At 37.6% G+C, this 25,113-nt stretch overlaps 1 protein-coding gene across 3 annotated transcripts in view; it reads right to left on the reverse strand.

Annotated features, from left to right (window-relative positions):
• CDK14 (cyclin dependent kinase 14) overlaps positions 1-25,113 on the reverse strand; it is a 338,037-nt gene that overhangs the window by 209,341 nt on the left and 103,583 nt on the right. For all 3 annotated transcript variants that reach the window (XM_066197805.1, XM_066197794.1, XM_066197814.1), the window contains one exon: positions 23,291-23,370. In XM_066197805.1, the coding sequence (XP_066053902.1) occupies positions 23,291-23,370 (80 nt within the window). The remainder of the gene's footprint in view (positions 1-23,290; positions 23,371-25,113) is intronic.

Consider the following 25,113-nt stretch of genomic DNA (forward strand, 5'->3'; position numbering starts at 1 on the left):
CTCACTTTGTGAAAAATCACAAATCTCCACTGTGGCCCCAGACAGAAGGATAACGCGTGATCTTCAAACTGGCTGATATTTCAGTGACCTGGAAGCTTTTCTCAGCAGCCGCAGAACTCAGCCTCATGCTGCTAATATGCACCATAATGTACAACTGCCGCTGATGCTCTCTCCTATTTCCACATTTTCAACATTTTTCTAAGAAGTATAACTATAAAAATACCTGCTTTCCTCAGTAGCTGGGGCGTCCTCTGGGTTTACCATGCACCAGTGCTAACTATTGTTCACGCTGCTACTCATATGCAGTGCTCACCCTTTCTCACTGCCACTCCAGGAGGATTTCTCTCATCAGGAGACTTTTGAAGACTGCACACCATGGAAGCTTGCACTTCTCTAATGCTGTTAATACAACTGTGCATCTTTGCTGCCCTGTTGGATTTCTGAGATGCCAAAGAACACACATTCTAGTCAGTCACACAAATCTGTGAAAGCAAGTAAGCTGCTGTGCTTCAGAGCCAAACAACTTATCTTTAAAATTCTGCAGCTTGTCACACTCTGCAGACACAACGGTGCTCTCTGTCAGAGTGCCAACTCCCTCACATACACAGTTGGGATCAGTCTCTGAGCTCTCCTGGAAAGGCATCCTTAGTGAGAAAACTTTCATAGGGCTTTTTTCTTATAATCATGTTTTCTGAACAAACACACTCAAATGTGTCTTACTGCCTGTACAAACTACAGTTCTGCTTCTCTCCCAGCAACTTATTTTCAATCTATACGTCTTTCATAGCAATTTTTAAAATTTGGCCTGAGAGCAGAATGTCCCTTATGCTTCTCATCCACTTCCCACACAGCAGGAACTTCTGTGTTACTTAGAATTCTACCACAGAGACAGGAATTCAGCACTCTGTTGGTTTTGCAGCAATAAATGTGCAATTATTTCCTCCTCAGAAATGCAGTCCCCAATCTACACTTTGCTATTTTCCAGTTCACCCATCTGAAATGATTTACTACGAGCAAATAGCTTTGCCTTCTTAGAACTCTAACATAACAAAATTCAATCCAGTGAAAACTGTACATCCTAGGTAAGACCACAGTGACCAGAAACTTCCCATCTTGTCACCACGGGATATATTCTGCAGAATGATCATTATTTATAGAACTTTTGTAATTCCAAGTAATTGATTTTAGAGCTGCCTACCTATAAACACATAGAATTGGTCAGCTTCCATTCTGATCTTAGTGGACACAATGCAATAAAGATATATGGGTCACTCTTCAGCTTGGAAAACTTTCTAGGAGGAAGTTTCATAGATAATTGCAAAAGAATTGGTGAGCTACAGAAAAAAGAACTAGCAGAACAGAAAACTTTAGATGGGTTATTATATAAGCTTAGCTCAATTACCTTCTTTACGACTAATTCCAACCTCATGAAAGTCCCTTCTAGATTTAACAAATTGTCCTTATTCTAGTTTTCAATAAGTCAAAATAATGACAGTCTGCCATTAAGAAAGCAAACGCTGCTTCACATGCTTGCAAGAAAGGACTTGGTAGTCCTTCAACTGTAGGTCACTTTGCTGGAGGGACTACATGAATCAAATTAGCTTCATTTACCTTCTCAGCCTCAATTCAGGCTTACATGAGTGACTTCAACTTTTAACCGAGTTTTTTATTTGTGAAATTTCTTTTTGCTGCTCCTCCTTGAAAGTATAGTGTGCTGTTAGAGAAGAAATACAGAAAAAGCGTGTGTGTTATAACACATAGGCACCTTCAAAGGTTCTTGTTACAGCTGCAGTCCCCTAAGCAAAAGGCAAGTCACAAACCTGCTAAAATCTCTTTGCCCATTGAACTGGAATAAAACACTGCAAGGACTGATCAAATAAGCTCTGAAAAGCACTACAATATATTATTCTAACAGTTATACAGAAAACTGCTGCCATATGAAATGAACGTCTCTTTCATTACATTCTAGATAATAATGTATGCATTGTGTATTGTTCCCAGTGCTCTTCCAACACAAGTACAGATGGAGGTTAAAAATCATGAGACATCATCCTATTAAAGCCAGACTCTTTTGGAAAGCAATTGCAATATTCTGCTCCTATCTTACAGCCACCAGTCATATTTTGCCTTCCCTATCCATTTCAGTATTCAAGAGGAGGAAACTGTGTAAACCAAAAATATGCAGTGCTTACAGAAAACAACTCTATAATGCAGGTAGGATGTGAAAGCAGGAACATTTCTATTACTTTTTGATGCACACATAGCATGACCGGGGCTAATAACAAAATCTATTTATAAAACCATCACCAGCTGGTTTTAGCCTTGTTATTGTGATGAATTTCAGACATTGTTTTCACATAAATATCTGTCTACCTTAGGATTACTTTGGAAGTTTTCAACCTAAACAGTTCCTCCCATCTCTCAAAAATAGGCTTTAGTAACAACTTTTGTAACCCATGGAATAACTTTCCCTTTGAAAAAAAGCCAAACCCCTCAACCCAGACTCAAAATCTGGGAACAAAGAGGCCTTTAAAATAGAAATACACCCTTTGCAATCTCTGTGAAACTATTCTAAATTTGGTCAAGTTAAAGCTTTGCAAATTGTCTCTTTGGGTCAGCCTGACTATCAGCAGTGTGAAAGGAAGGAGGAATACCAAAAAGGGGAGACGGCAGGCAGGGCTGTGATCCACAGTGGAAGCTAGGACAGCTGGGTAAGGAGACAGAAAAGCCAGAGGACAAATGAACCTTCCTTCACAGGTGGAAAAACGGAGGAAGTGGAAAGAGCACAAAGACAGGACAGCAAAGGGACAGGATGCAGAGCACAGGATGGGCGAACACTCACATTTGGGCGAAGTACACAAGAACCTGCAGACACTAGCATATATTCTCCACCGGTGTCCATACAAGAACTCAAGATTCCCACTGCTTTCAGCAGGAATCAATGAAAGTGTCTGGCAGTTTTCCTCATTCTTCTGCAATTTCAGTCTACAGAGAGAAGCACCCTTCAAAGTACCAGTTAACATTTCAGTTCAGGCAGGATGTGTTCATATGAGAGCTAGCAAATATAATGAAACACTGGAGCACAGATGCAACACCAGAAAATGGAATATAGATTTCCACTTGCTTTTTCAAACACTTGGAACATTACTTACAAAAATCCAAATTAAAATAAAGAATGCCAGGCCAAGTGCTCCAAACAGAGACGGACTACAATTACAGGGACTGCTGCAATGTGAACTCCCAGATACACATTCCTGATGTCACTACCATGAGATAAACCAGAGTTTCAGTTCACAGCTGCTTCACATCTACCTTGCATTTATCTCACACTTTGACAACCTGCAAATTCACATCCTAACTTCTCCTGCAATGGCCAATTAGCGTGCTTGTACCTATTAACTGTTCTCAGGTCTTTAATTTTTTTTCACAGAGGGAATAAGCAGTGGAAGGATCTTGCCCATTCATCAGAGAAGCTGAAAACTCCACCACATCCAAGACAGAAGAAAATCATCCTGATCTTTACTCTTACCTTACCACTGACTAAGCATCACTTTAAGTCACTCAAGCTGATAATATGACCATGTTCCTCATTTTCTGAACATTTCAACTTTTGATCTTCATTCACACTTACCAGAACTGCAGAGTGCATAGAATTATTACAGAACCCCAAGCAACCCTGTACACTGATATTACTCAATGTTATGCAAGTACTTTGAAAGTCATCTCAAAATCACAATTTAAAAGGACTCTCAGCAAGTGGGGTGCTGACAAGATGAACAAATATTTAAGTAGTCAGAGTAGACTGACGAGCGTTCTAGAAATTTTCAAAACCATCTGTGTTTTAGTAATGCACAGTAGGTGCCTATAGCTAGAGCCACCCATCAAGAACATTAAATTAAATTAATCGATCATCATCTGACACAGGCAGAGATCACACAGCAGGAGCAAACATGGTGCTGTTGTGTAATTAAGGAAAGAACAGTAGAAGTAGAGAGACCAAATTAAGTTTTCACAGGTAAACTTAATTCTGACAACTTTTGAATGATTGAATTTGCAACCATAATAAAGATCCTCTGCTGTAAATGGAATATCTGCAATATTAGTATTACACTGCCCAAATGAGGGAGTAAATAACCAAGTACCAGCACTGAACCTCATGCTCTGCTGAAGTCAATGGGCATTTTGTTACTCACTTTTACCAATGCATCAATATGACAAGAAATCACTTAACCTTATGTACCTGCAATGAATATTTTTTTGTACACAGAAGACAGAAAAGCATCATAGGAAATAATTAAATTGGATTGACATGAAACTCAGTTGCCTACCAGCATACTTGAGCCACTACTTACAAATGAGGAATTCTACAGAAAAGCTATTTTAGAAAAAAAATTACTTTTGCTCTATTTCTCAGTAGGCCATTTCCTTCAGGAAAAAAAAAAAAGAAAAAAAGAAAAAAAGAAAAAAGAAAAAAAAGAAAAAAGAAAAAAAGAAAAAAAAAGAAAAAAAGAAAAGAAGAGAAAAGAAAAAAAGAAAAAAGCTGCACGAAAAGCAGACTCATTTGTCAGCACACACTTCAGGCAGCAGAAAAAAAAGGCTTGTGGCATATGTCTAGCTATTTTTCAAAAACGGAGTGAGACAGGAGTCTTTAAAAGATCATGTCAATTTTCTTCTCCTGGGTGGGTGAGGCTCAACATGCCTCTTTGCCCGTAAGTGGAAAATAAAGCTGGAATGCTCATAGCATTGCTGTGTCTCTTGTGAAATGGTTTAGATAGTAAAGAAAGGCAGCCTCAGTAGAAAGCTAGCAAATAATTATTTTTCAACTATTTTAGCAAACAAAATCAATCACGGTGAAAAAAAGGCATACTCTTCTGTAACTGAAAAGAGAAAAACATGGAGTGTATATCGGAAAAGAACAAAAATTTCACGATAAAGCAAATGAAATCCACCCCCTGTGTAACTTGCCCTAAAAAGCAATTCAAAACAATGAACAATTAGGCTCTTGAGCATCATTAGAATATGAATGATATCTAGAACATTTTAAAAACATTTTTAAGGACAGGAAATAACCTCAATTCAGGCTAGATCTCTTTGATGCCTTTTATAAGATTTGTATTTGATTTTTCTTTCCCACCCAAAAATATGCTAAGCATGCAGATTACAAAATGGCAATGTTCCCTCAAGTAACTTGTAAACTAATTTCTACTGTGAAAAAAGCAATAGTGATGAAGCAAGCTTGCAGACACAATAGCAGCAAAATCAGTGAAGGTTAAATTCTTTTCCAGACTTAATTAGTTGAAAGATTATATCAGCAATATACAGTCATGCTTTACCACAGCAAATAAAGCCCTTTGGTGCCAGCACTGCTGGACATCCACTTTGCAAGCACATACTCTGAAAATACATTTTAAGTGTTATTTTCACATGTAAAGGCCCTATCAATTCACAAGGAGCAGATATACTGTCCTCCTTCTGCGATTGCCCTGTGGTCTCTAGGTACTGTCTTGGTTCTCACCCCATCACTGAACTGTCATTCACTCTTGCACTTCATAGTACCCATCAACAGTGTTAGTTGAATTCAAGGTGCATGCAATGGAGAGGAAACAGAAAAACTGGGAGCCCCTGGATTTTTGCTTTATTCACCCCAGAATGTAACTATATCCAAATCAGTATGATTGCAAACTTTACAAATTTGCATTTAAATGACAGCGGAGAGCTGTTATTATCATGTCACTCTCTAGAGCAGCATGTGCTTACTGAAAGGTTGGGGATATTGTTTAACTTGGAAATATGTGATATACAGGACAAAAATTTTCATTTAAGCAAAAGATAGCAAGTCCTGTATGTTTCTTTATAAAGAAGCTGTCCCTCTTAGAGTGCAGGAGAGGTGCTAGAACAGAAAAGATGAGCTGCAGGAATGTCTCAGCTTCAAGGAGTTGACAGCCATAGCTGACAGTGACAGGGTGATGCAAAAGTTAAGTGATGCTCAGAGGAGACCTAGTAGGTAAGGTAGTGATTTCTATCCTCCTACTTTTGCTAAAAACATACCCATAATTTTCAAGTACAGATTCAAAATTACCTGTGTAGATGCATGACATGAATCAAACTATGGATCTAAATCATAGTGGAAGCCATTCTGAGCAATGACATAATTAAAGTTCTCCTAAGAAATGTGAGAAAACACATTAAAAGGATCTTCGAGCATAACCCATTAACACCACAGGTGGTAGGATTTTTTTTTTTAAAGGACAGCTCAACAGCTTGTCTGTCTACTACATACAGATATAAAACATCCAGCCCCCTTGAAAATATACTCAGTTCTTCCATCCTGTTGTGTCATTCATCAATTATAATTACAGCAATTTACTGTTTGCTTTTCCAGATAAAATTCTTTTTATAGAATCATAGTAATTAACAATGACAGTAGCAAAATTGATAGCCCTGCTTCTTAAAGTACCTGTTCCTCTAAAATGACACTACTGCCTTAACAGACTTAAACAAATATCCTCATCTTTTCCAATTTGTCTAACAGTGTTTGTTCCAGCCAAAACAGGTCAGCTCTTTTCCAAGAGAGAACTAGAGAACAAATATGCTCTTTAATGCTGCTGACCTTTTTTTTCAAACAGTTCTCTGAACTCATTCATTGAGAGGTGGCCTTCAAAAGTTAGACTTGAGGTCAAAGAAATGCTTTTTCTAGTTTCTGTGAAAATTTGTCCAGTTTCCCAAAGTTTACATCCTGCCAGTGGAAAATTGTACTTTAAAGCTGCACTTAAGCAGCTAAAATCTCCCAGATAATCCATCCTCCCTGAGCATGCTTAAACATTTAGGTATTTGGCAGAAACAGAAGTTTGAGCCAAGAAATCTGGAATACAACACCAGTTATAGATAGGACAGGGTCATCAGGAGAACAATTCTATCAGTTTCCCCAAAATCCCAGTCATGAACCTGGTTTTGGCTGAATGCATCTCCAAATCCTGTGCTCCATTTCTGCTCCTCCCCCCTCACCCCTGCTAATAACAAAAAGGGTGGGAAATGCTAGCCCTGTCCAGTTAGATTCCCCATTCTCCATGCCCTAGGCTCCTGACTGAGGCCAAAGTCTTCAACCTTTCCCATCTTCCTGTTCCTTTCTACCCCAGTGCTGCTTTGAATGGCACTTTGAATTTGCATTCTTCCAAATTCACTGTGATAGTTGGTGTAATCCTCACTCCAACATCTATTCTTAACCTCCATTTCTCCTAGATCTCCTCCCTACCACTGCCTGGGTATGGACGGTGCCAAGCACTCAGCAGGGCAGTCTTCTCTAGGCTGCCAGAGGATGTCAGAAAGGGGAGCAAGAAAGCTAGAGGGAAAACAGAAGGGAAAAGGGGACAAAAGTGCATGGATAATGCATGTAGAGTTTATGCCTCTGTCAATATAAGAAAAAAAAAATCCAAATACAAAGCTAAATGCAAAATGGGAGGTTTACACCTGTGCCATGAAAATTGCTACCTAAAAAGCCAGTTTCACAAGCAGACTTTCATAGGCTCAGGACATGGTAACAAGCCAAAATCCAAGAGCTTAAATCTTGGTTCATCATCCCACATAGTACATGAGCCTAGAGATACAGAAAATTCTTTAGTTGTCTCTTTAAATCCTTCTTGCTTATTGTTACAGCTAAACAAAAAAATGACTTGCTAACCAAACACGAGTCATGAAGGTTCTTGTTCCTGAAGAGGAATGCAACAGAAAATATGTAGGGCACCTTAAGCAGCAGGACTTAGAAGGAGCATGACAATATGCCTAAATTGTACTTCTCTATTACTTCCAATTTCAATTAGAAAGACAAAGCTAATAAAATAGTAACAGATTGGATGGCTGAATCAATAAGTGTAGCAGAAACTCCTCCTGACGAACTCCTTTTTACTTGCAAAAACCAAGAAAGGAGAAACATCAAACTTGAGCTGTTAATTTGATTTGACCAAGCACGATCTGGACTAGACCACTCAGTGTACAACTATGCTGCCAGTATGGGACCTGAACACCATAGAACTACTGGATATAATCTCCTTATAGATGTAGCACTATCACATGGTCAAACATGAAACGCTATCATCTCACCAACTGATCCCAAACAAACTTGCCCAACACAAGCAACAGATTCTACAGTGCAACTGCACTTCAGTGCAGCATAAGCAACAATTTCACGCACATAAGACCAAGATCCAGGAATATGGCAAACCCATAATTACTTTGAAGCAGTTTCTGAACCTCTGAAAGTCTTTGGAATGTTTTGTTTCTCTAAAGAATCATTTTTCAAGCAACCCCTGAAGATAGCTGATCTGCAACAGCATTTTGAGATACTGTAAAAGGGCAAACACATTTTTAGTTTCTACAACCAAAGTGAGAACATCTCGGTATGCCGGAAAACACAGCTCAAGCACTGTAAAACCCTTGGAGCTCTTTACTAGCAATTTGCTGCCTCACCACCTCATGCCAAGTAAATCAAAGAATGACTTAACAAAGCCATCACATTTTTATCGGCCAAGATTTTCTCCCAAACGAACACACTCTGACCTAAAAAAGGTCACAGGAATTGCAGAAGCAAGTACCCAGAAGCACTAATGAATCTTTTTCCTGCTTCAGCATGGCTAGTTAGTGTGCATGTTATATCAGACATTCTGCAAAGTAAACTGCACCTCTAAGGGAAATTGATAAATTAGGAATACTAAATCCCTGTTCCAACACATGCCAGAAAGCTTTGGCTAAAAATCAAGAACTGATTGCATTGAAAACTCTAAGACCACATTCCAGTTCAGATACTGATATTAAAAAAGTGGCAGTCAAAGTGCTAACATGCACAAGGCTGAACATCCTCCCTAAATTCACAACATGGTTCAATATTTCAAATAGCATCAGCCTTATTAAAGCAGAAACTAAATACTCCCAAACAAAAATCAACCAACCAAATAAAAGGAAGCTCAGTCAAAGAAACAGGCTCAGGAACCCTACTCATTTAATTCTAATTAGGGCTCAGGACCCTAGTGATGACAGATTACAGACTCTGTGAAGTCCATCAAAATGCCTCTCCCACAGCTGGTTTGGAAACCTGTATATGACAGCCTCAAAATATTTGAAACAAACTGACAAGATCTCCACAGATAAATCTGGTCTGAGGTAGTAAAACACATTCCTCTCCAAAAGTTCTCTGACCAAAATAAACTACATCTAAAATATTAAGAACAATTTATCTGAGAAGAAACCACTGTTGTATATCCGTATCTTGAATGTATCTTTGATGTTAACTATACAATGAGTATTACACAACATAGGAAGCAGTGTCTGTCATTAAGGAGTGTATTATTATCTGCAGGTTTTTTTCTGACATTTTACTGGGTTTTAACGAGCGCTGTTAATAAACCTTGTCCTTGTACACAGGTTGGCTTTCATTTCACTTGAGAAGCTTTTATAAACTTGTTTACATAATTCTCGAAGATGTAGATTTATAACTCAATGATTTTACAAGGTTAATGGCCTATGTAATTAAAACAAATGAATGAGAAACTCAACTTCTTTAAATTTATGCACTTCAGTCAACCAGAAAAACAGCAAACTCTGCAAAGAACATGGATGTACAAAGCAGACTAAACTCACCTTTGGCTGACTGCTCCAAAGCAATGTACAGAAAAGAAGATACTTCTATTAATGATGCACTTAGACTCTGGAGTATTTTGAAACCTAAAATTCTAGGAACAGAGATTAATGGAATTTCTAGTTTAGTTTCCAGATCTAGATGCGAGACATACTCTTACTCTGGAGGTGTAATTTGAATTTAACAAACACACACCAGAATATAACTTTGTATTGTATGATACTGAAGGCTCAAAAATAGTGTTTTCAGGAGCATATCTATTACTGAAGATAGTTTTAATTTACTTTAAACCTCACTTTCTTTTATTTTTTAATTTGGACCTTAAGCTTTTAATTAGTATATTTTTAAATAAATGAATTTAATCCATATCATGCCTCAAAAATTTTTATATTGAATTAATTCATATACATTAGCAAGTAAATTCCATACCAGATCACATCATACTCTTTTTTAAGGTTAAATAATCTGAAGCTGTAATAATTGTAACCAAATTTCTTTGTAGAACTAAAACTTCTGCCATCCAAATTTCACTAAAGAACTTTTTTCAACAGTAACAACACATCAGAAATTCAGTCTAAAAAAATTAAAGGGATAAAATCTTCTGATATTTATGGGGGTTTTTTTAAGGTCCAAAGGTTTCTTATTGCCTCAGAGAGGTTAGAAGTTGCTTTGTGTTCTTGAACTGCGATCAGGAGTTATTCACATGCAATTGAATGTGACATTCTACCTTCTTGTCCACAGCCATAAAAATGGATGAAAAACATAAATGCATGGTCTGATGGCAAGATGTGACTATTATTAATGCAATTCACAAGCCTCTTGGACTGCTGGCAGAAATCTGACAGAAAGGTGGTAAAGTCTTGGACACACTATCCACAGATATGTATATACTTTTATAGGTTATTTAGTTTGACCTCCTTGGCACAAGAAGCCATTTCCAAGCTCATAAATTTTTACTGAGCGTATCTTTAGAAAGACATCCTTGCAATAACCCAGCAGCACAAATGCTCCAAACTTCATTCACATTTGGAAGAGTAAGAAGTCCATCTAATCCTTACACTGATAACTTACGCAAAGCCTGCTTAATCAGACTTTTAATGAAGACTATACATAGCTCCAAAACCTTTTCTTTGGCTTTTATATACATGTGTACTAATTTGTGCAAGCAAGACTGAGAGACAGCAGCATTCAGACACACATCAATGCGATCACTTGAATTTTGTTTGCGAGCCACAGCTACAACCTTTAGCTTCTCCACTGGCATGCAAAATAAAGCATTTTTGATTATGCAAATAATCCTCTGCTCTGTGAATAGGGCCTCAAGTGATTCAAATGCTAATTCTGTTAGAAACGTTGATGCAAAGCCAGTATTTCAACCATGTCAGCTTTATAACCAAGACTTTCCGAGAAACACAAAATTGCAAATTGAAAAATATCTTTTAGAACCAGAGATACATAGAGATAAAGTAACCTGGAGAAGCAGGAAAGTGTTTACAGCTTTCTGTCAATGGCCCTGCAACCTGCTGGCTTTTGCTTTGAGTTAGATGCCCCTTCAGGAACTGGCAGTTTCCTAGCAGAGGCAATGTAGGCACTGCTGCACTGAGAAAAACAGAAATGAAACAACAAAAGCAAATTTTTATCTTGTCCAGAAAATAATGTGGTATATAGTTGGGGTTTACGTCTTACTGTTTTCTTAATAAAACCCTCACACAATCCAGTGAATGCCTGCATGAAAATGTTCTTGCCATTATTAAACACATTTTTTGAGTTCTCACAGCACACAAAAGAGCAAGCATGCATCCTGGAATTCAGAGAAATAGGGGGAAAGGAGAGAGAATGTGTACGTGAAATGTGTAAAAAGCTTTTCTTTTTAGTTTGCAAGCAGTTTTGATTTACTTTTTCCCCCCCTGATTAGCTGCATTTAACCTACTACAATACTTGGTCCTCTCAAGTTCTAGGAGGTCTGAGGAAAGGGAGAATGATGGCACTGCCATCAGCCTGTGTGCAAAGCTACCTTAATGGTACATTCCTACCACCCTCTTGACTTTCTTGATTGCTTCTGCTCAGGGAAAACCAGCTGATAATTAAGGCTAAGTAAAATCTATGGGTCTAATTACCTGAGCTGTACAACTAAGACAGGCTTTAAAGAACTAACCTGCAGCTTATGTTGCCTATAGACAAAAAAAAGGGTGTTAGGAAGCGTCCACATGAGGTCCAAGGATAAAAGTTAAATAATATAAGCTACCTATCATTAAATGGTGCCAGTTTTGAGCATCTCCTCAAGGCAAAATCCAGAGGACAGAATCCTTATTTGCATTAACCCCTTCCTAACACCCCGAAGTAAAAGTAAAAAAAACCTGGTCTATACTACTTCTGTGGTGATTAAGGGAACTCTGAAACGTGCATGACAAAATACACACAACAAACAAGCTATATCAGATCAGAACAGATACAAATCACTGAGTTTATCACACCTAAAATATCCTTATTTACAAGGCTTCCTCCATTCATTTAAAGTTCACTTTTCAATTGGCTCCAGCTAAATCTGCTGCCAGCTGAGAAGCTGTGGAAGTTTATGACAAGTGGCTAAGACCTCAAAAATTCAGAAATACAGTTCCAGATTCTACAGCTGAATATCCCACAGTGATGACTTTTAGACTCCACTGTCATGGCTTATATTTTAGTAAATGGGTCAGAGGTGGAAGGTCACATATCCTATTACCAGTCTCTGAACCATCTAGTTCCCCTTCATCTCGGCAGAAAAATGCAACACATTATCAGCTTCTTTTTTAATATTGCTTACTCGGGGGGAACATTCTGAAGTAAAATAATGTGGATATTCATTTTCATTGCTTTGAAGAAGACAGTAAAGGTCAAATTCTAATATTGAAATGCTACTCTCTTCATATGGATTATAAAGCCTGAAAGCAGTAACTCCACCCATGCTGGAAGAAGAGACCCCATTATGAAGCCTGTATTCCAGTTCTGTATAATTCCTAAAAGATAATCTCCCACCTCTCCCAGCAAAATCTGAAAAATTGAACTGAAATGTTTTCTACACAATCTTCAGGCTATGGAATAATAGATATGAGAAAAAAGAGCAGTGCTGTCTCCCAAAGGAATGGTCTCACCCAGACAGCTGCGCCTACAGCATCTGACAGCAGGTAGACAAAAGAAAAAAAGGAGCCTGTGAAGAAACAGAAAAAAAGGAATATATTTTGTCCCACATATATAACTTTAAAATAAGATGTATTTGCGTTTTCACTGTTTTGATTATAACAGACCTTTTCTTTCCTATGAGAAAGGTATTAGTGCTTCTTAATAACTACAGTGGTTGCTGCCATTTCATGCCAGCACAAAGATATAGGCTGCTGAAAATATTTCTCACCTATTTCAAAGTTTAAAAACAAATCATGCTTAAAATTTTCAGCAAATTACTGTGAACTATACAAAGCATTTTACCATTTGGGACTTTTTATTTCCCTGTATAGGTAAAGCATTTTACCATTTGGGACTTTTTATTTCCCTGTATAGGTAACATATTTAAGGAAGAATTGAATCATTACCACAAAAGATGGGAATAAAAAGCAAAACAAAATACTGCAGTTGTTTCGACCTCTCAGGCTGCCTATCTTCTCAACTAGCAAGTCTCTACTTATGTCATGGCCCCATCATTTGAAAATAGATGTAATTTTCCCTTTGATATAGGAGAGGTTTGTTAGATATTAAAACAGAATAATGTCTTGTATCTGTAAAGAGACTAAAGGTGCTTAATTTTATAAACAAGTTACAAATTTGAAATAAAGTACTGGATTTTTCTCAAAGGAAGAAAAAGTATGTATTGTGCTGTGGATAAAAGCTTTGAAAACAAAGGCATTGTTGAGGATCCAGCAGAAATACATGCATGTCTTCATTGTAACATTCGTGGCTGAAGAACCAAGACAATTTTTAAATTATTTATACACATCAGGAGACTTAGGATAATTCATTCATGAACTTTATGTGTTAGAAACACACAAAGCTGTTCTGATGATGTTTCTGAATGACTGAATTCACTACCAAGAAGATGCAGACATGTCTCAGACATGACCTTTGATGAAGATGGATAACTTTCACAGGAAGCATCTTTACTTTATCTACATGGGTACATGCCCAACTCACATTGGACATTCTCTGGGTTGATCAAAGACAGTATGTGACCATTTGCAAAGGATTTTGCTCTTTTTGGGACAGGGTTAATTGCTTTTCTAAGTCTTAAAAACATACAGGAGACACATGAACGCACAATACCCATAAGCACTCATACACTTCTTTCCATATATGTAGTGGAGTGTCTCCTTCAAGGGGGAGAGCTGTAACACAAAAAAAAAAAAAAAAAAAAAAAAAAAAAAAAAAAAAAAAAAACCAAAAAAAAAAAAAAAAAAAAACCCACAAACCAGACAACCTCTCAAAGTCCTTATTTTGTACTTTACCCAAAGCTGAAGGCAATTCTGCTAAGATACAACAGTTTCACATGTTAAAAAGACCATGGATAAAACTGAAGCTGACTGAATTGGTTCAAACACTGAGTTGCCACCTTGCTTGGGTAATTTTGAAATCCAGGACACAGCAGTGGAAAAACACACACAGGGATCTTGAAAAATACTTATGTCTTTGTGCAGATTTGAAGTCACCACTTTAATCGTAAGGCTAAATGATATTGTTGTCTAGATTATCCTTTTTGCAAAAGGGAGATATAACAAATAAAAAACAATTAGAAGAACTACCTAGGTTCAGGAGACATTTCTTTGCCTCAACATCAGAGATATCAAATTTTTATTTCACCAGGTGGCCATGGAAGATACTGGTACTTGGAATGGTGCCTGAGGGTCTCCAAACAGTTCCATCTGAGACATGCCATCACTTGCTAGCATCCCCACTCATATTAAGAAGATGGTTTCTGTCCTACCAATTCAGTCTGGTCCAGCTGAGATATGGACACAAGGTAAAAACTAATGCTACTTGGAGAAGGATTAACTTAGCTCCACCTTTTCTGGTGGCAGAATGTACTGGAAGAGGACATGAAATTTGCATACAGCATAAGAAGACAGACTCTCAACAACTTCCACTCAAACAAGAAAGCCAAAGGATTGCCAGCCTTCTTGTATCCTCCAAATTCTGTGACTGTCATGTGTTTTCTATCCTTCATGTCATACTATCAGGGACAACAAGAGCAGCAGACCAGAATCTAAAAAGCAACAGTTCAAACTTCTGCATTAAATAGGGAAGAGAAGAAACAGTTTTTGAGCAGAAGAAATTTGCTCTGAGCAGAAAGCCCCGGGGGCAAAAAGCCAAGTCAGAGAGCCCTGAAACTCAGGTCAGAGGAAACTGTAAGCAAAAGCCATACTGAGAAGGGTTCAGTAGCACTTGTGAACTAATGGATTTGCAACCTTCCCGCACTGGAACTAGCACAAGATCCCTTATCCAACACTTTCCGTGTGAGCAACGAGCATGGACAACTTCTTCAGAGGAAGTAGGGCAGAGCCTGAGAAGTCTGCCATTAAGTTAACATAACAAGGATGAGGAAAGAATTCTTGACGGCAAAATGATCATATTAAAAAAAAAAATCTTTCAAGTGTCACCCCATTCTTTTCTTGATTGAACTGTGCTCAAGAACAAAAGCCAGAGCCTGAACATCAAAAGTACTGAATAAAGATTCAATTGATACACTCGTATTCCATCTCAGCAGGCCACAAATAAAATGGTGAAGGGGGAATGGGAGGAGGACAGAGGAGACGGAATATTCTGTGGAACAAAACTAGTTTATGAAACTGGGTAATTTGGAATTTGCATTTGCACTTCTCAGAAAAGCATGACACTTTTCCTAGATGATGGAAGCTCATTATATATTTTAAAATTTAAAACATGATTCTCAAAGGGAAACACCATAATTTATGCCATATTTATGTAATCCCAGCTCTCCTGAAGGTTTTCTAATTGAGAAAACTGCTTATTTGTTAGACGGGAAAAAAAATAAACAAGGGGGGGAAAAAAGGAAAGACTATGTTCAGTCTGTGAATAGCCAAGTACAAAGAAACGAACAGGACAGACTTTTTCAATCTCTACTGTTTCTGACCACCCTATGTGCACAGAAGTTTTCATTTGGTCCTACAAAAATAAATAAGTAGCACAGTGCAATTTGGACACACTAAAAAGCAGGATAAAATAACATCATAACTTGCACTGTATATGAGACCAGAAAACTATCAGCTCTCCCACGTTCATCTTAGAAGACAAGGAATTCAGTTCACCTGCTTCCACCAGCCAGTCCCATTGCTTTCAGGGAAAAGCAAATAAGTACTGTCTGTAAAAAAAATTAGCAGCCAGTCAGGTTGGAGAGAACAGCAGGAGGGAAAGCAGAGTAAAGATGAAAGCTCCTGCTGCTTCCAAGCTCCATATCACATTGCCAAAGATCTTACACACTTCTCTTAGACATACACAACTGCACATGCAGGAGAAAGCACAAACAAAAGAAACATAGCTGAAAATCTGAGCTATCAAAAAAAAATCAGAAAAAACCTCCAGAAATTAAAAGCAATTTTTCTATCATGAATATTCAAGAAGAAATAGTTTACACTTCTCTGTAACATGAAAGGGTATTTAATAAATAACTTCCAAAAGTCTTGGAAATTTTAAACGTTGACTTTGTTTCATGAAAAAGGTCCCAAGAACATCCTTTTCCAAATATATTGTAGATTTTGAAGCCCAGCCTGTCTTAATTTGGGAACTCTTTTAACTCAAGGAAACCCACAGGGTGACCACAAGAGAAAAAGACCAGACAGAGAAATAAAAATTGCCGGAGTTTCTTTACTTTTGAATATTCTTGACCTTAACTATCCAACAACACAGTGTCCCAGAGGTTCTTGGCTTGCATGTTTTATTTTTAACAACACCAGAAAACAAAGCTGTTGCGACTCCAAGCTCAACTGGCTGTGCAGGGACTTTGCAGTTAATTGAGCCGTCACATTTAGCCTGCAGTAGGCACCAGCTCTGCCAACTCTGTAGGCAATGAAAAAGTTCCCCAAGCTACAGCCAAGCTACTGCCCTTTTCTTTTTTCACTTAAATGCTCCCAAGCAATGTGGCTTTTGTGGAGAGTCAGCTTAGCCCCTAAAACATAGACACAAACCCCCTATAGTAACTCTAGTGACACGTACGCTCAGAATAGCTACTTCTCTATAATCTCAAACATAATCTCTTGAAGTTACCTGAGGCATGTTGAGCCAGATAAATGTGAAGCTTTTAGGCATTTCAATTATGGAAATTTAAATTTCTTGACTGGACTTTGTGAAGGAAACCAAACTCCTACCACTAAAAAGAAAGTAGTTGTTAAGCTTCCTTAAACAACAAAAACAAAACCAAAAAAAAACCACTCAAAGTAACACTAAATACAATGAATACATTTACTTTATGTAAGTGGATGATTTGCCTTCCAGTTAAAAAAAAATAAATTATTCTTTACTGGAAGATGAAGACAGGATTTTCATTCCAATTTTCATGTTTAACTTCTACCAGTAGATCAATCAATGACTTAAAAAAATGTAGGCACATATGGTTTCACTGTGCCCTTGACCTCCAGTATACAACCTTCCAGACCTACTATAATAGAGTGAATAGGGGGCTTATCACCATGAGTCATCTAACCACTGCCATGAGGTCATTTGTTGACTTCAGTGCTGTAAAGACTATTAGGCTACATATCACTGAGCGGAGAAGTGCCTGCAATAACTCAGGTCATAATTCAGGATGATGTCACAAGAATTATACCTACTGAGTCAAAATACAATTTTCTGGAGCTCTTCCTTAGATGATATGGGTGCAGAATCTATTTCTCCAGGATAATACAAAAGCTCAGCTGCTTTACATCACTTGCAGCATTGTCAACACAAATCAGTGTTTTCCACTGTGCACCAATTAGGAATATCAGGCAATAAATTACACATTCACTCAGGTAAAAGCTTTCTCTTGACAAACTCCTGATCTTCCCTGTATTTTTTTCTTAGTAGTTATTACACTTTGATTTTCCACAGATAAAAGTTTTGTGATGATATATCCCCTCCAGCATGACAATTTCAGAAAGGTAGGCCTCAGAAAACCTTCCAGCCTCAAAGAGGCTGTCTGGTATAAATATATGTCCTGGGGAATAATGTATTATATATTATAACATACAAAATATAATATATAACCTGTATTATATATTTAATATAAATCCTGAGGGAAAAAATGAACTCTCATTTCTTTCTTTGAGACTGTTTCAGGTTTTCATTTTTTTTTTTCTATTATAATCATAGAATAGTCTGGCTTGGAAGAGACTTTAAAGACCATCAAGTTCCAACCCCCTGCAATAGGCAGGGACAGCTATCACTAGAGCAGGTTGCTCAGAGCCTCATTCAACCTGGCCTTGAACATTTCCAGGGATGGGACAGCCACAATTTCTCTGGGCAAGCTGTTCCAGTGCCTCACAACCCTCACATTAAAGAAATTCTTAATATCTGCTCTCTGTCATGTTGAAGCCATTTTCTCATGTCCTATCACTACATGCTCTTTTTGGAAGTCCCTCTCTGTCTTTCTTGTAGGCTCCTTCAGGTACTGGAAGGCTGCAATTAGGGAACACCAAAGCCTTCTCTTTTCCAGACTGAATAAACTCTCAGCCTTTCCTCATAAGGAAGGTGCTCTATCCCTCTTGACTCAGCCCTACCACACAGTGAGATAAGGATGGAAGAGGCCTGAAACTTCAAAAACTTCTGAAGATGTTCCGTGGCCAAGGGTTAAGCATCTCTCTTCCATGCTTTATACTGGCACTCAGATGCACTAAGTTTTCTCCTCCAGCTTACAAAATAAATTTATTGAGTATGCATGATAAACTGCTCTTTAAAAATTAAAAAAAAAAAAAGCAATTCCTGTGTTCTTTGTAATTTTATAATGCAAGACAGCAGATGCTTCCAAAGCACTTCTGTGGTGTTTTTGCATGCTGCTATCCATACATGGCATTAAGACCACAGCCTTTGACAGTGAAGTAGATGGAAAAGTATTATCTGAGAAACTGCCAAATCAAAGATGTAGAGATTGTCACGTGAGCACTTTTAAATGTGACACACGAAGTGGTACAAATACATATAAATTACAACATGTAAATACAGTAATTAATAGAAAGAAAAACTGCAAGTTACCCAATCATAGAGTTTAAATGACAAAGAACAAAAATAGCTACAAAACTGGATGATACTTTGAAACACCACATAGACCTATGGGAAATGAAACATTACAATATATCGAAACACCCGAATAGAGTTTTATTGATATAGGAGATAGCAGTATTTCCAAGGCTGGAAAATTAAAAACAAATGCAAAAAAGTTTTCATGACTGGGATGGGAAAGAAAGAATTTTGTTATCCAAGAAAAGAACACAGTAACAAGATAATCTCAGAAGCAAGGTGCTGATAAAGCCAAGAGATGTTTGTCTATATACGTATCCGAAAAGCAAAATCTTTGTCATGCTGGATATAAGCAATATTATTACCCAGAATGAAAAAAAGGTAACTACAGAACTGTAAATCAAACTGTTCCCAGAATTAGAATCTTCCACACAGTTCAGTATTTAGCCTAGATGAACATATGATATTGCAGGAAATTAAGGGAATGAAATATCTGAGATAAAAGTTAAGGTCAGTGAACTTTTCTCCTGGCTGCCATGGGTTTAATAATACTTCAAGTCTGATGCTGAGCTGTCTCTGAACTGTTGATAATGAACATTACAGTAAAAGAATGAACCGCAACTGCACCAACACAGAAAACAAATAATTTGCTAAAGTGTATAACTGCCAAATTTATTTTAAATGGGCAAATAGGATGTAAATGATGTTCAGCTTCACAGTGTCTCAGGTATCACTGTTGCAGGCACATTTAGCCCACAACAGTAATATGGTGGCCTAAATCACTCACATATATGTTATCAGAAAATCTCATAGATTTATCCCACTCAGGTATATACACCAAAGCAGTAGTGCTTTTTTCTCCTTTTTTTCTTCTTTCTTTTTTTTTCCCTTGGGCTCTTCAAAAGTAAATTAGATTATCTCAGACTAAGTGAATTAAATTCAGAGGGAAACATCCTATAAACTGCATACAATAAGCTGATACATCTGACTCAGGCCAAGTTGAAAGAACATTTAGCACCGGCTACTTCTAAATTTTGTTCTAGGAACCCAATAGAGAGCTGAACAGCACCAATAAATATGCCACATTCACCTATTTTCATTTAAACCTATGTAACTTTGATGGTAGAAGACACAAACCTGTATCTGCTGTAAAAGCAAACTTACTCTATAAGCTTTAATTGAAGCTTCAGCTAAACCGCTTCCAGGCCTTAAAATTAGCTATTATTTTCCTTATGTAGCTTTACTGGGCTTTTCGTTTGGTTGGTGTTATTTTTCACTTTTCCTTCCACTTTTTGTTTCAACCAAGTTAGCACTTGTCTCTACAGTCACACATTCCATATTTATCTCCTTCATTCTCCCACTTCTCTGAGTCTCTTTCCTTTGCGGCTTTGTTTTACTTTGAGCTTCATTCTACTGCTGTCACAACAGTAACAATATGTTTCCCTGTACATAGACAGCTACAACATTCCCTCAGCATGACCACTGCTCAGGATTTCAGCCTGTAACTTCCCCTTAATTAACATCACACAGCATCCCGCTCAGGAGCACTGAGCAGAAATGCTATTTTCTCTCACTGCTTTACTTAAGCAGCCATGAGAAATGTTAAACAACCTTCTAACAGTAGATCTAATTTACAACTAACTAGGCTTCTGCCTGAATTTGCCTTGCATTGGTGGAAAATTAGAAAATAAGGAACAAGTCAAGATGAAAGCTGCCTGGTTTCTCCATTATGAAAGCATTTGGAAAGAAATGCCCTCCAACAGATCTCTGGCTCATACCACCATATATGCATTTTTCCATTAGGAGAACATTATTCCTCAGATAACTGACATTAGAAGTTGATCTCATCTTCAGTGGTATTTGTCCTTGTTCTAATTGTCCCAGCCTAAATTATAGCACTGGAGCCGTTAGTTAGTCATCAAAGATCAAGAGAAAACTGCTTAACACAGTGTCCCATTCTTACTGTTTTTCCATATCAAACTTATCAGATAATTTCCAGAGCTCAAAGAAGAATTTCTTTTTTCCATTTTTTTCCCCACCCTTGTAGCTGACAGCAGCCATGGATGCATTACAGAACACAGCATGTCCAAGATGGATTAGATGCTGTCAAGAGGAAAGAAACAGCTTCCTAAGGTCCTGGTAGTGAAGCCCATGGCTGTAGGGGCCATAGTGTTACTGTCAAATACTACAGGCCTGGCACAACATCAGTGAGGTCACCTTCTGAAAATTGCATTCATAATACAGCTTTCCTTATGTTTCTGGTCCTAATATTTGTTTCTGACAAAATCAAAACCAACAACAGAAAAGACAAAGCCTAAATAAATACAGATTTTTTTCCCCTTCCCATCTTACATATCAGGTATGTATGACTTCTACATGACATAAAACATACACCATTGTACTTATACTGATAGCTCCTGAAGGAAATTTCACTATCAAGGAGACAAGATTTCATTCACCAAAAAAACCTCTCACAAACAAGCTATAACCCAAGTTTGACTCCACCTGACCAAGAGTCTACAATAGTTGAGAAAAAATTTTTTATTATCCTAATACTCTTTGGATCTAGTCTCAGCTTAGAGGAAGACTTAAAAACATAATTGATACACACAATCCTATCATAATCAATGAGACACCACACAGTTAAACTGGTATTAATTATTAACTTCAAGACCTTTTCTAGACAAGACCTTTGTTCTACCAATATTAAAGCACCAGGGTTTTAACTGGCTTCAACCACAGTATTTGGTCACAGCTAAAAAGAAAACCTTCCAATGACAGTGTGAGAAATACTTTCATGCAAGTGTGCCTTTATAGTTTTTTTTTACTATATCAAGTGGGAAAAATCTCTGTTCTTGTTCCTAATGAATACTTCTATATACTGAGCTCACTAAGACACTATTTATGAAGGAAAAGGGATTATACTGCATTTGACAGTTATAGTGCTATAAACTTTCATCTAGACCAAGCTCACACTAAAAATCCTTTTAAGTGTCACTAAAAAGGCACAAGAAAGCTGGATTTACTATTCTCTCATTAAGTCAGTACCATATCAACTATAAACCTGAAGAACAATAAACATATTTGAAACACAGACTTGAGTTATAACTTGAACTCAGAATTACAGATACTGAAAGCTTCACCTGTAACCCTCTGCACTCCTCATTATCACAGCACAGCTGCAGGGACAGACAGCTCACAGATAAAATAGATATTGTTATGAATAAATGTGTCAGATCATTCAATAATTGTTACTCAGATGAAGCAGTAGAGAAGAACTGCAGAAATTCCTTCATAAATTGGCCACCCACGGTTTTTCCTCCTTTGTGGAAGTGCCACTTTTAAAATGCACAGTCTTGGGATGGAAATCCCAAGTTTGGAGATTTCTAACTTCATGGTGTCAATCACAAGAAACACGGGGGGGTTTTTTTGCCCAGCCGACTCCAGAATGGGCTCATTGTACAGACAGACATACAGCAGACAGATGGCTGCAGGAGCAAGGCACAAGGGAGCTACAGCTGCTCTGTCTGGGGCTGCCATGATCACGAAGCCACACATCTCACATGGAGGGCCAACTGTGGACCCTGTGAGGGCTGATGTTCTACTGCCTTCCTGGCTCATCTCACTCTGGGAATTATGCTGATAGTACAAATTTAAAAGGGCCCTCAAAGTCGGAAGAGTTTGATCTCTTCAGTTCATTACCAATTCCAGCTCAGTCTGAATCAGTGGCGTGATGGTAATTGTTTATTATTTCTCTACCAAGGCTCATTTTTAGTACCTTCTAAGAGAGAAGGACCACACAAAGAAGGCATATCCAGCAATTTCTGCAAAGGAGCTCAACACAGACTCTCAGATAAGGCAGCTGTCACCAGGGACCAGGAGAGGCTGACAAGGAAGGATAACAGAGTGGAGCAGAAAGCTTAACAGGCATCTCCAAGCATGCTAGATAAAAATAATTCCCAAGCCATGCAAAGAGTCCATGGGGAAGGAAAAAACAAACAAAAGCTAGTTGCAAACTTCACACAGCTTCAAAAGTGCCTGCAGTTTTGTTCCCTGATCTTTTGATTGCCTTTATCAAGAAATGCTTGTCATTGCTTCATGCTGCATATATGTGAAAAATCACATCTGCCTTCATCCTAGGTGCTGCCTGTGGGCAAGAAGCACATCTTACACAGTTCCCTCATCTTCCAGAGTGACCCCACCTTAAACATGCTCCTAAAGTACTTGTATAGATTTACTTGTATAGTAAATTCAACAGGAGCCAAAGCACAGGTGGAGATGCATTCTTTAACAAGAACTCCCACACCAGAGGCTTTGCTTTTGAAGCACCAAAGTTTCTTCTTACTGAGAATGTAATCAAGTAATTTGAATTCTCAAGCTATTCACTATAACATGGCGCAGAAATAAAAAGCACAATGTAGTTACAAAAAAAAACCCCCACATCTATAATAACTAAATGTAAGTGCATACCTTCCCTGATAGCAGTAAATGGGGTTCCTTCCTCTTCTTGTAATCTAATCACCTTCAATGCCACCAGTTTTCCATTTACCCTGAAACGGAAAGAGGGGAGGGGAAGGAGAAATTTAGAAAAACCAAAATTATAGCAGAAACTGTATTTCTCATAATAAGACTTGTTTCCTATCATGTACTTTTTCAATTTCTTCCTGTCAATGCCAGTGATTCATTTATAGCACTGTAAGAAGCACTTCATAGCTTCCATAATGTCAACTTTATATTTTCACACTCAGATGCAATCCAAGAAATGATCTCAGTTTTCTGTGAGTCAGTCTGCTTCCTTTCTACCACAGCTTTGTTACTGAAGCTTTGTTAAGAAGTAACACATTTTAAAACTTCATTATAAAATATCTGCTCCTTATTTGATGAAACTGTTCAAAGAAAAAGGAATATGATTTTCATAAATCACTTCACTTGCAGTATATTGAGATTTACACTGATTACTCCTTCCCACTGCATGATACACATTATTATAGCCTTCAAAAAGCTAAAAAGTTTGCATAATGAAATAATTTTTAGGTCATTCTGGCCATTTCCCACTGGGGCAGGATTGTTCCTGAGGCATATTCTTGACTGCATGGCCCAGACTACTTTTAGATTATAATAACACTCATTTATAAGTTTAAAAATATTTTGTGCTCCAAGAGACAGAAGTTCTTAACAGGACATTTTAGTGTAAAATCTTTTTGGTTTGTTTCACTTTTAGCTTTCAAAATTTCACTGCACGCAAACTACATTCCAGCCTTGCAAAAAACGTCCAGTTGGTTCAGTTTATCCAAATAAAATCTCACAAAAATGGAACTAAGCTGATACTCGTTACCCTCTTCAAGAACAAACTCACACCATGAGACTTTAACAGACTCCCCATGTATTACAAGCAATGGTGAGGATAAACTACCAAAAAGGCATAATATAGTTTAAAAAAAATTATTGTTATTATTATTATTTATTTCTGTAAAAGCAAAATTAGCCTTTACAGCCACAAAGCTCAAGGATGCATTGGAGCCTTTACACTCCTGTAGCCATGGAGTGACACAATTCTTTACTGTACTACAAGAGGAATGACCCTAGAAGACACATTACTTTTCAAAGCAAGATGATATAGACAACCACCAACACTGAACTGAATTCATCTTCTCCCTCAGGCTTTTAATTTTTGCAGTTATATGAGTTCAGTGATGGATAGCTACTGTCTTGTTTCTTCTGATTATCCCTCTTTTATAATTACCAAAACCTCATTAGCCCTATACAGAACATTACACAATGACTCTGAGCAAGTTAAGAAACCCTGGTTATCAAAAGATGGTTTACTCATCACCTTCCAATTACTCATAATATTCAGGCTGGCACCAGTTCAAGTCTCAGGCCACTAGTCACTGTTGAAAGGAAATTATCAGCTTAACTCTCCTGGATTTCTCCAGAAGAAATATATATAAGGTCTAATTAGTTTACATATTTTTTTTTTTAATTTGGAATTAAATAGGACTTATGGCATCAGACAAAGATAAGCCTTGCCTCAAGTAACTTCATGTGTCATGCTCAGACAGGAGATTGAACCATATTAAAAGCAGAAGGACTAATGACAGTCATGCAGTTCATAAACGTGTGGTTTTCAATTCTTCTGTCAAATCACCACCCTAGCTATCATATCCATATTACTTAGATATCTGGAGAACTTGAATATTTTGCAACAGATGAAATAACTGCAGGAGGAAGTTAAGTAAGAAAAGCAAGATCACTTTGCAGATAAAGGACAAGACAGATGCTGTGTTCAGAGA

This window comes from Chamaea fasciata, unplaced genomic scaffold, assembly GCF_029207755.1.
Source record: "Chamaea fasciata isolate MVZ Bird 193981 ecotype frontalis unplaced genomic scaffold, bChaFas1.0.hap1 SCAF_1, whole genome shotgun sequence".
Lineage (NCBI taxonomy): Eukaryota > Metazoa > Chordata > Aves > Passeriformes > Sylviidae > Chamaea > Chamaea fasciata.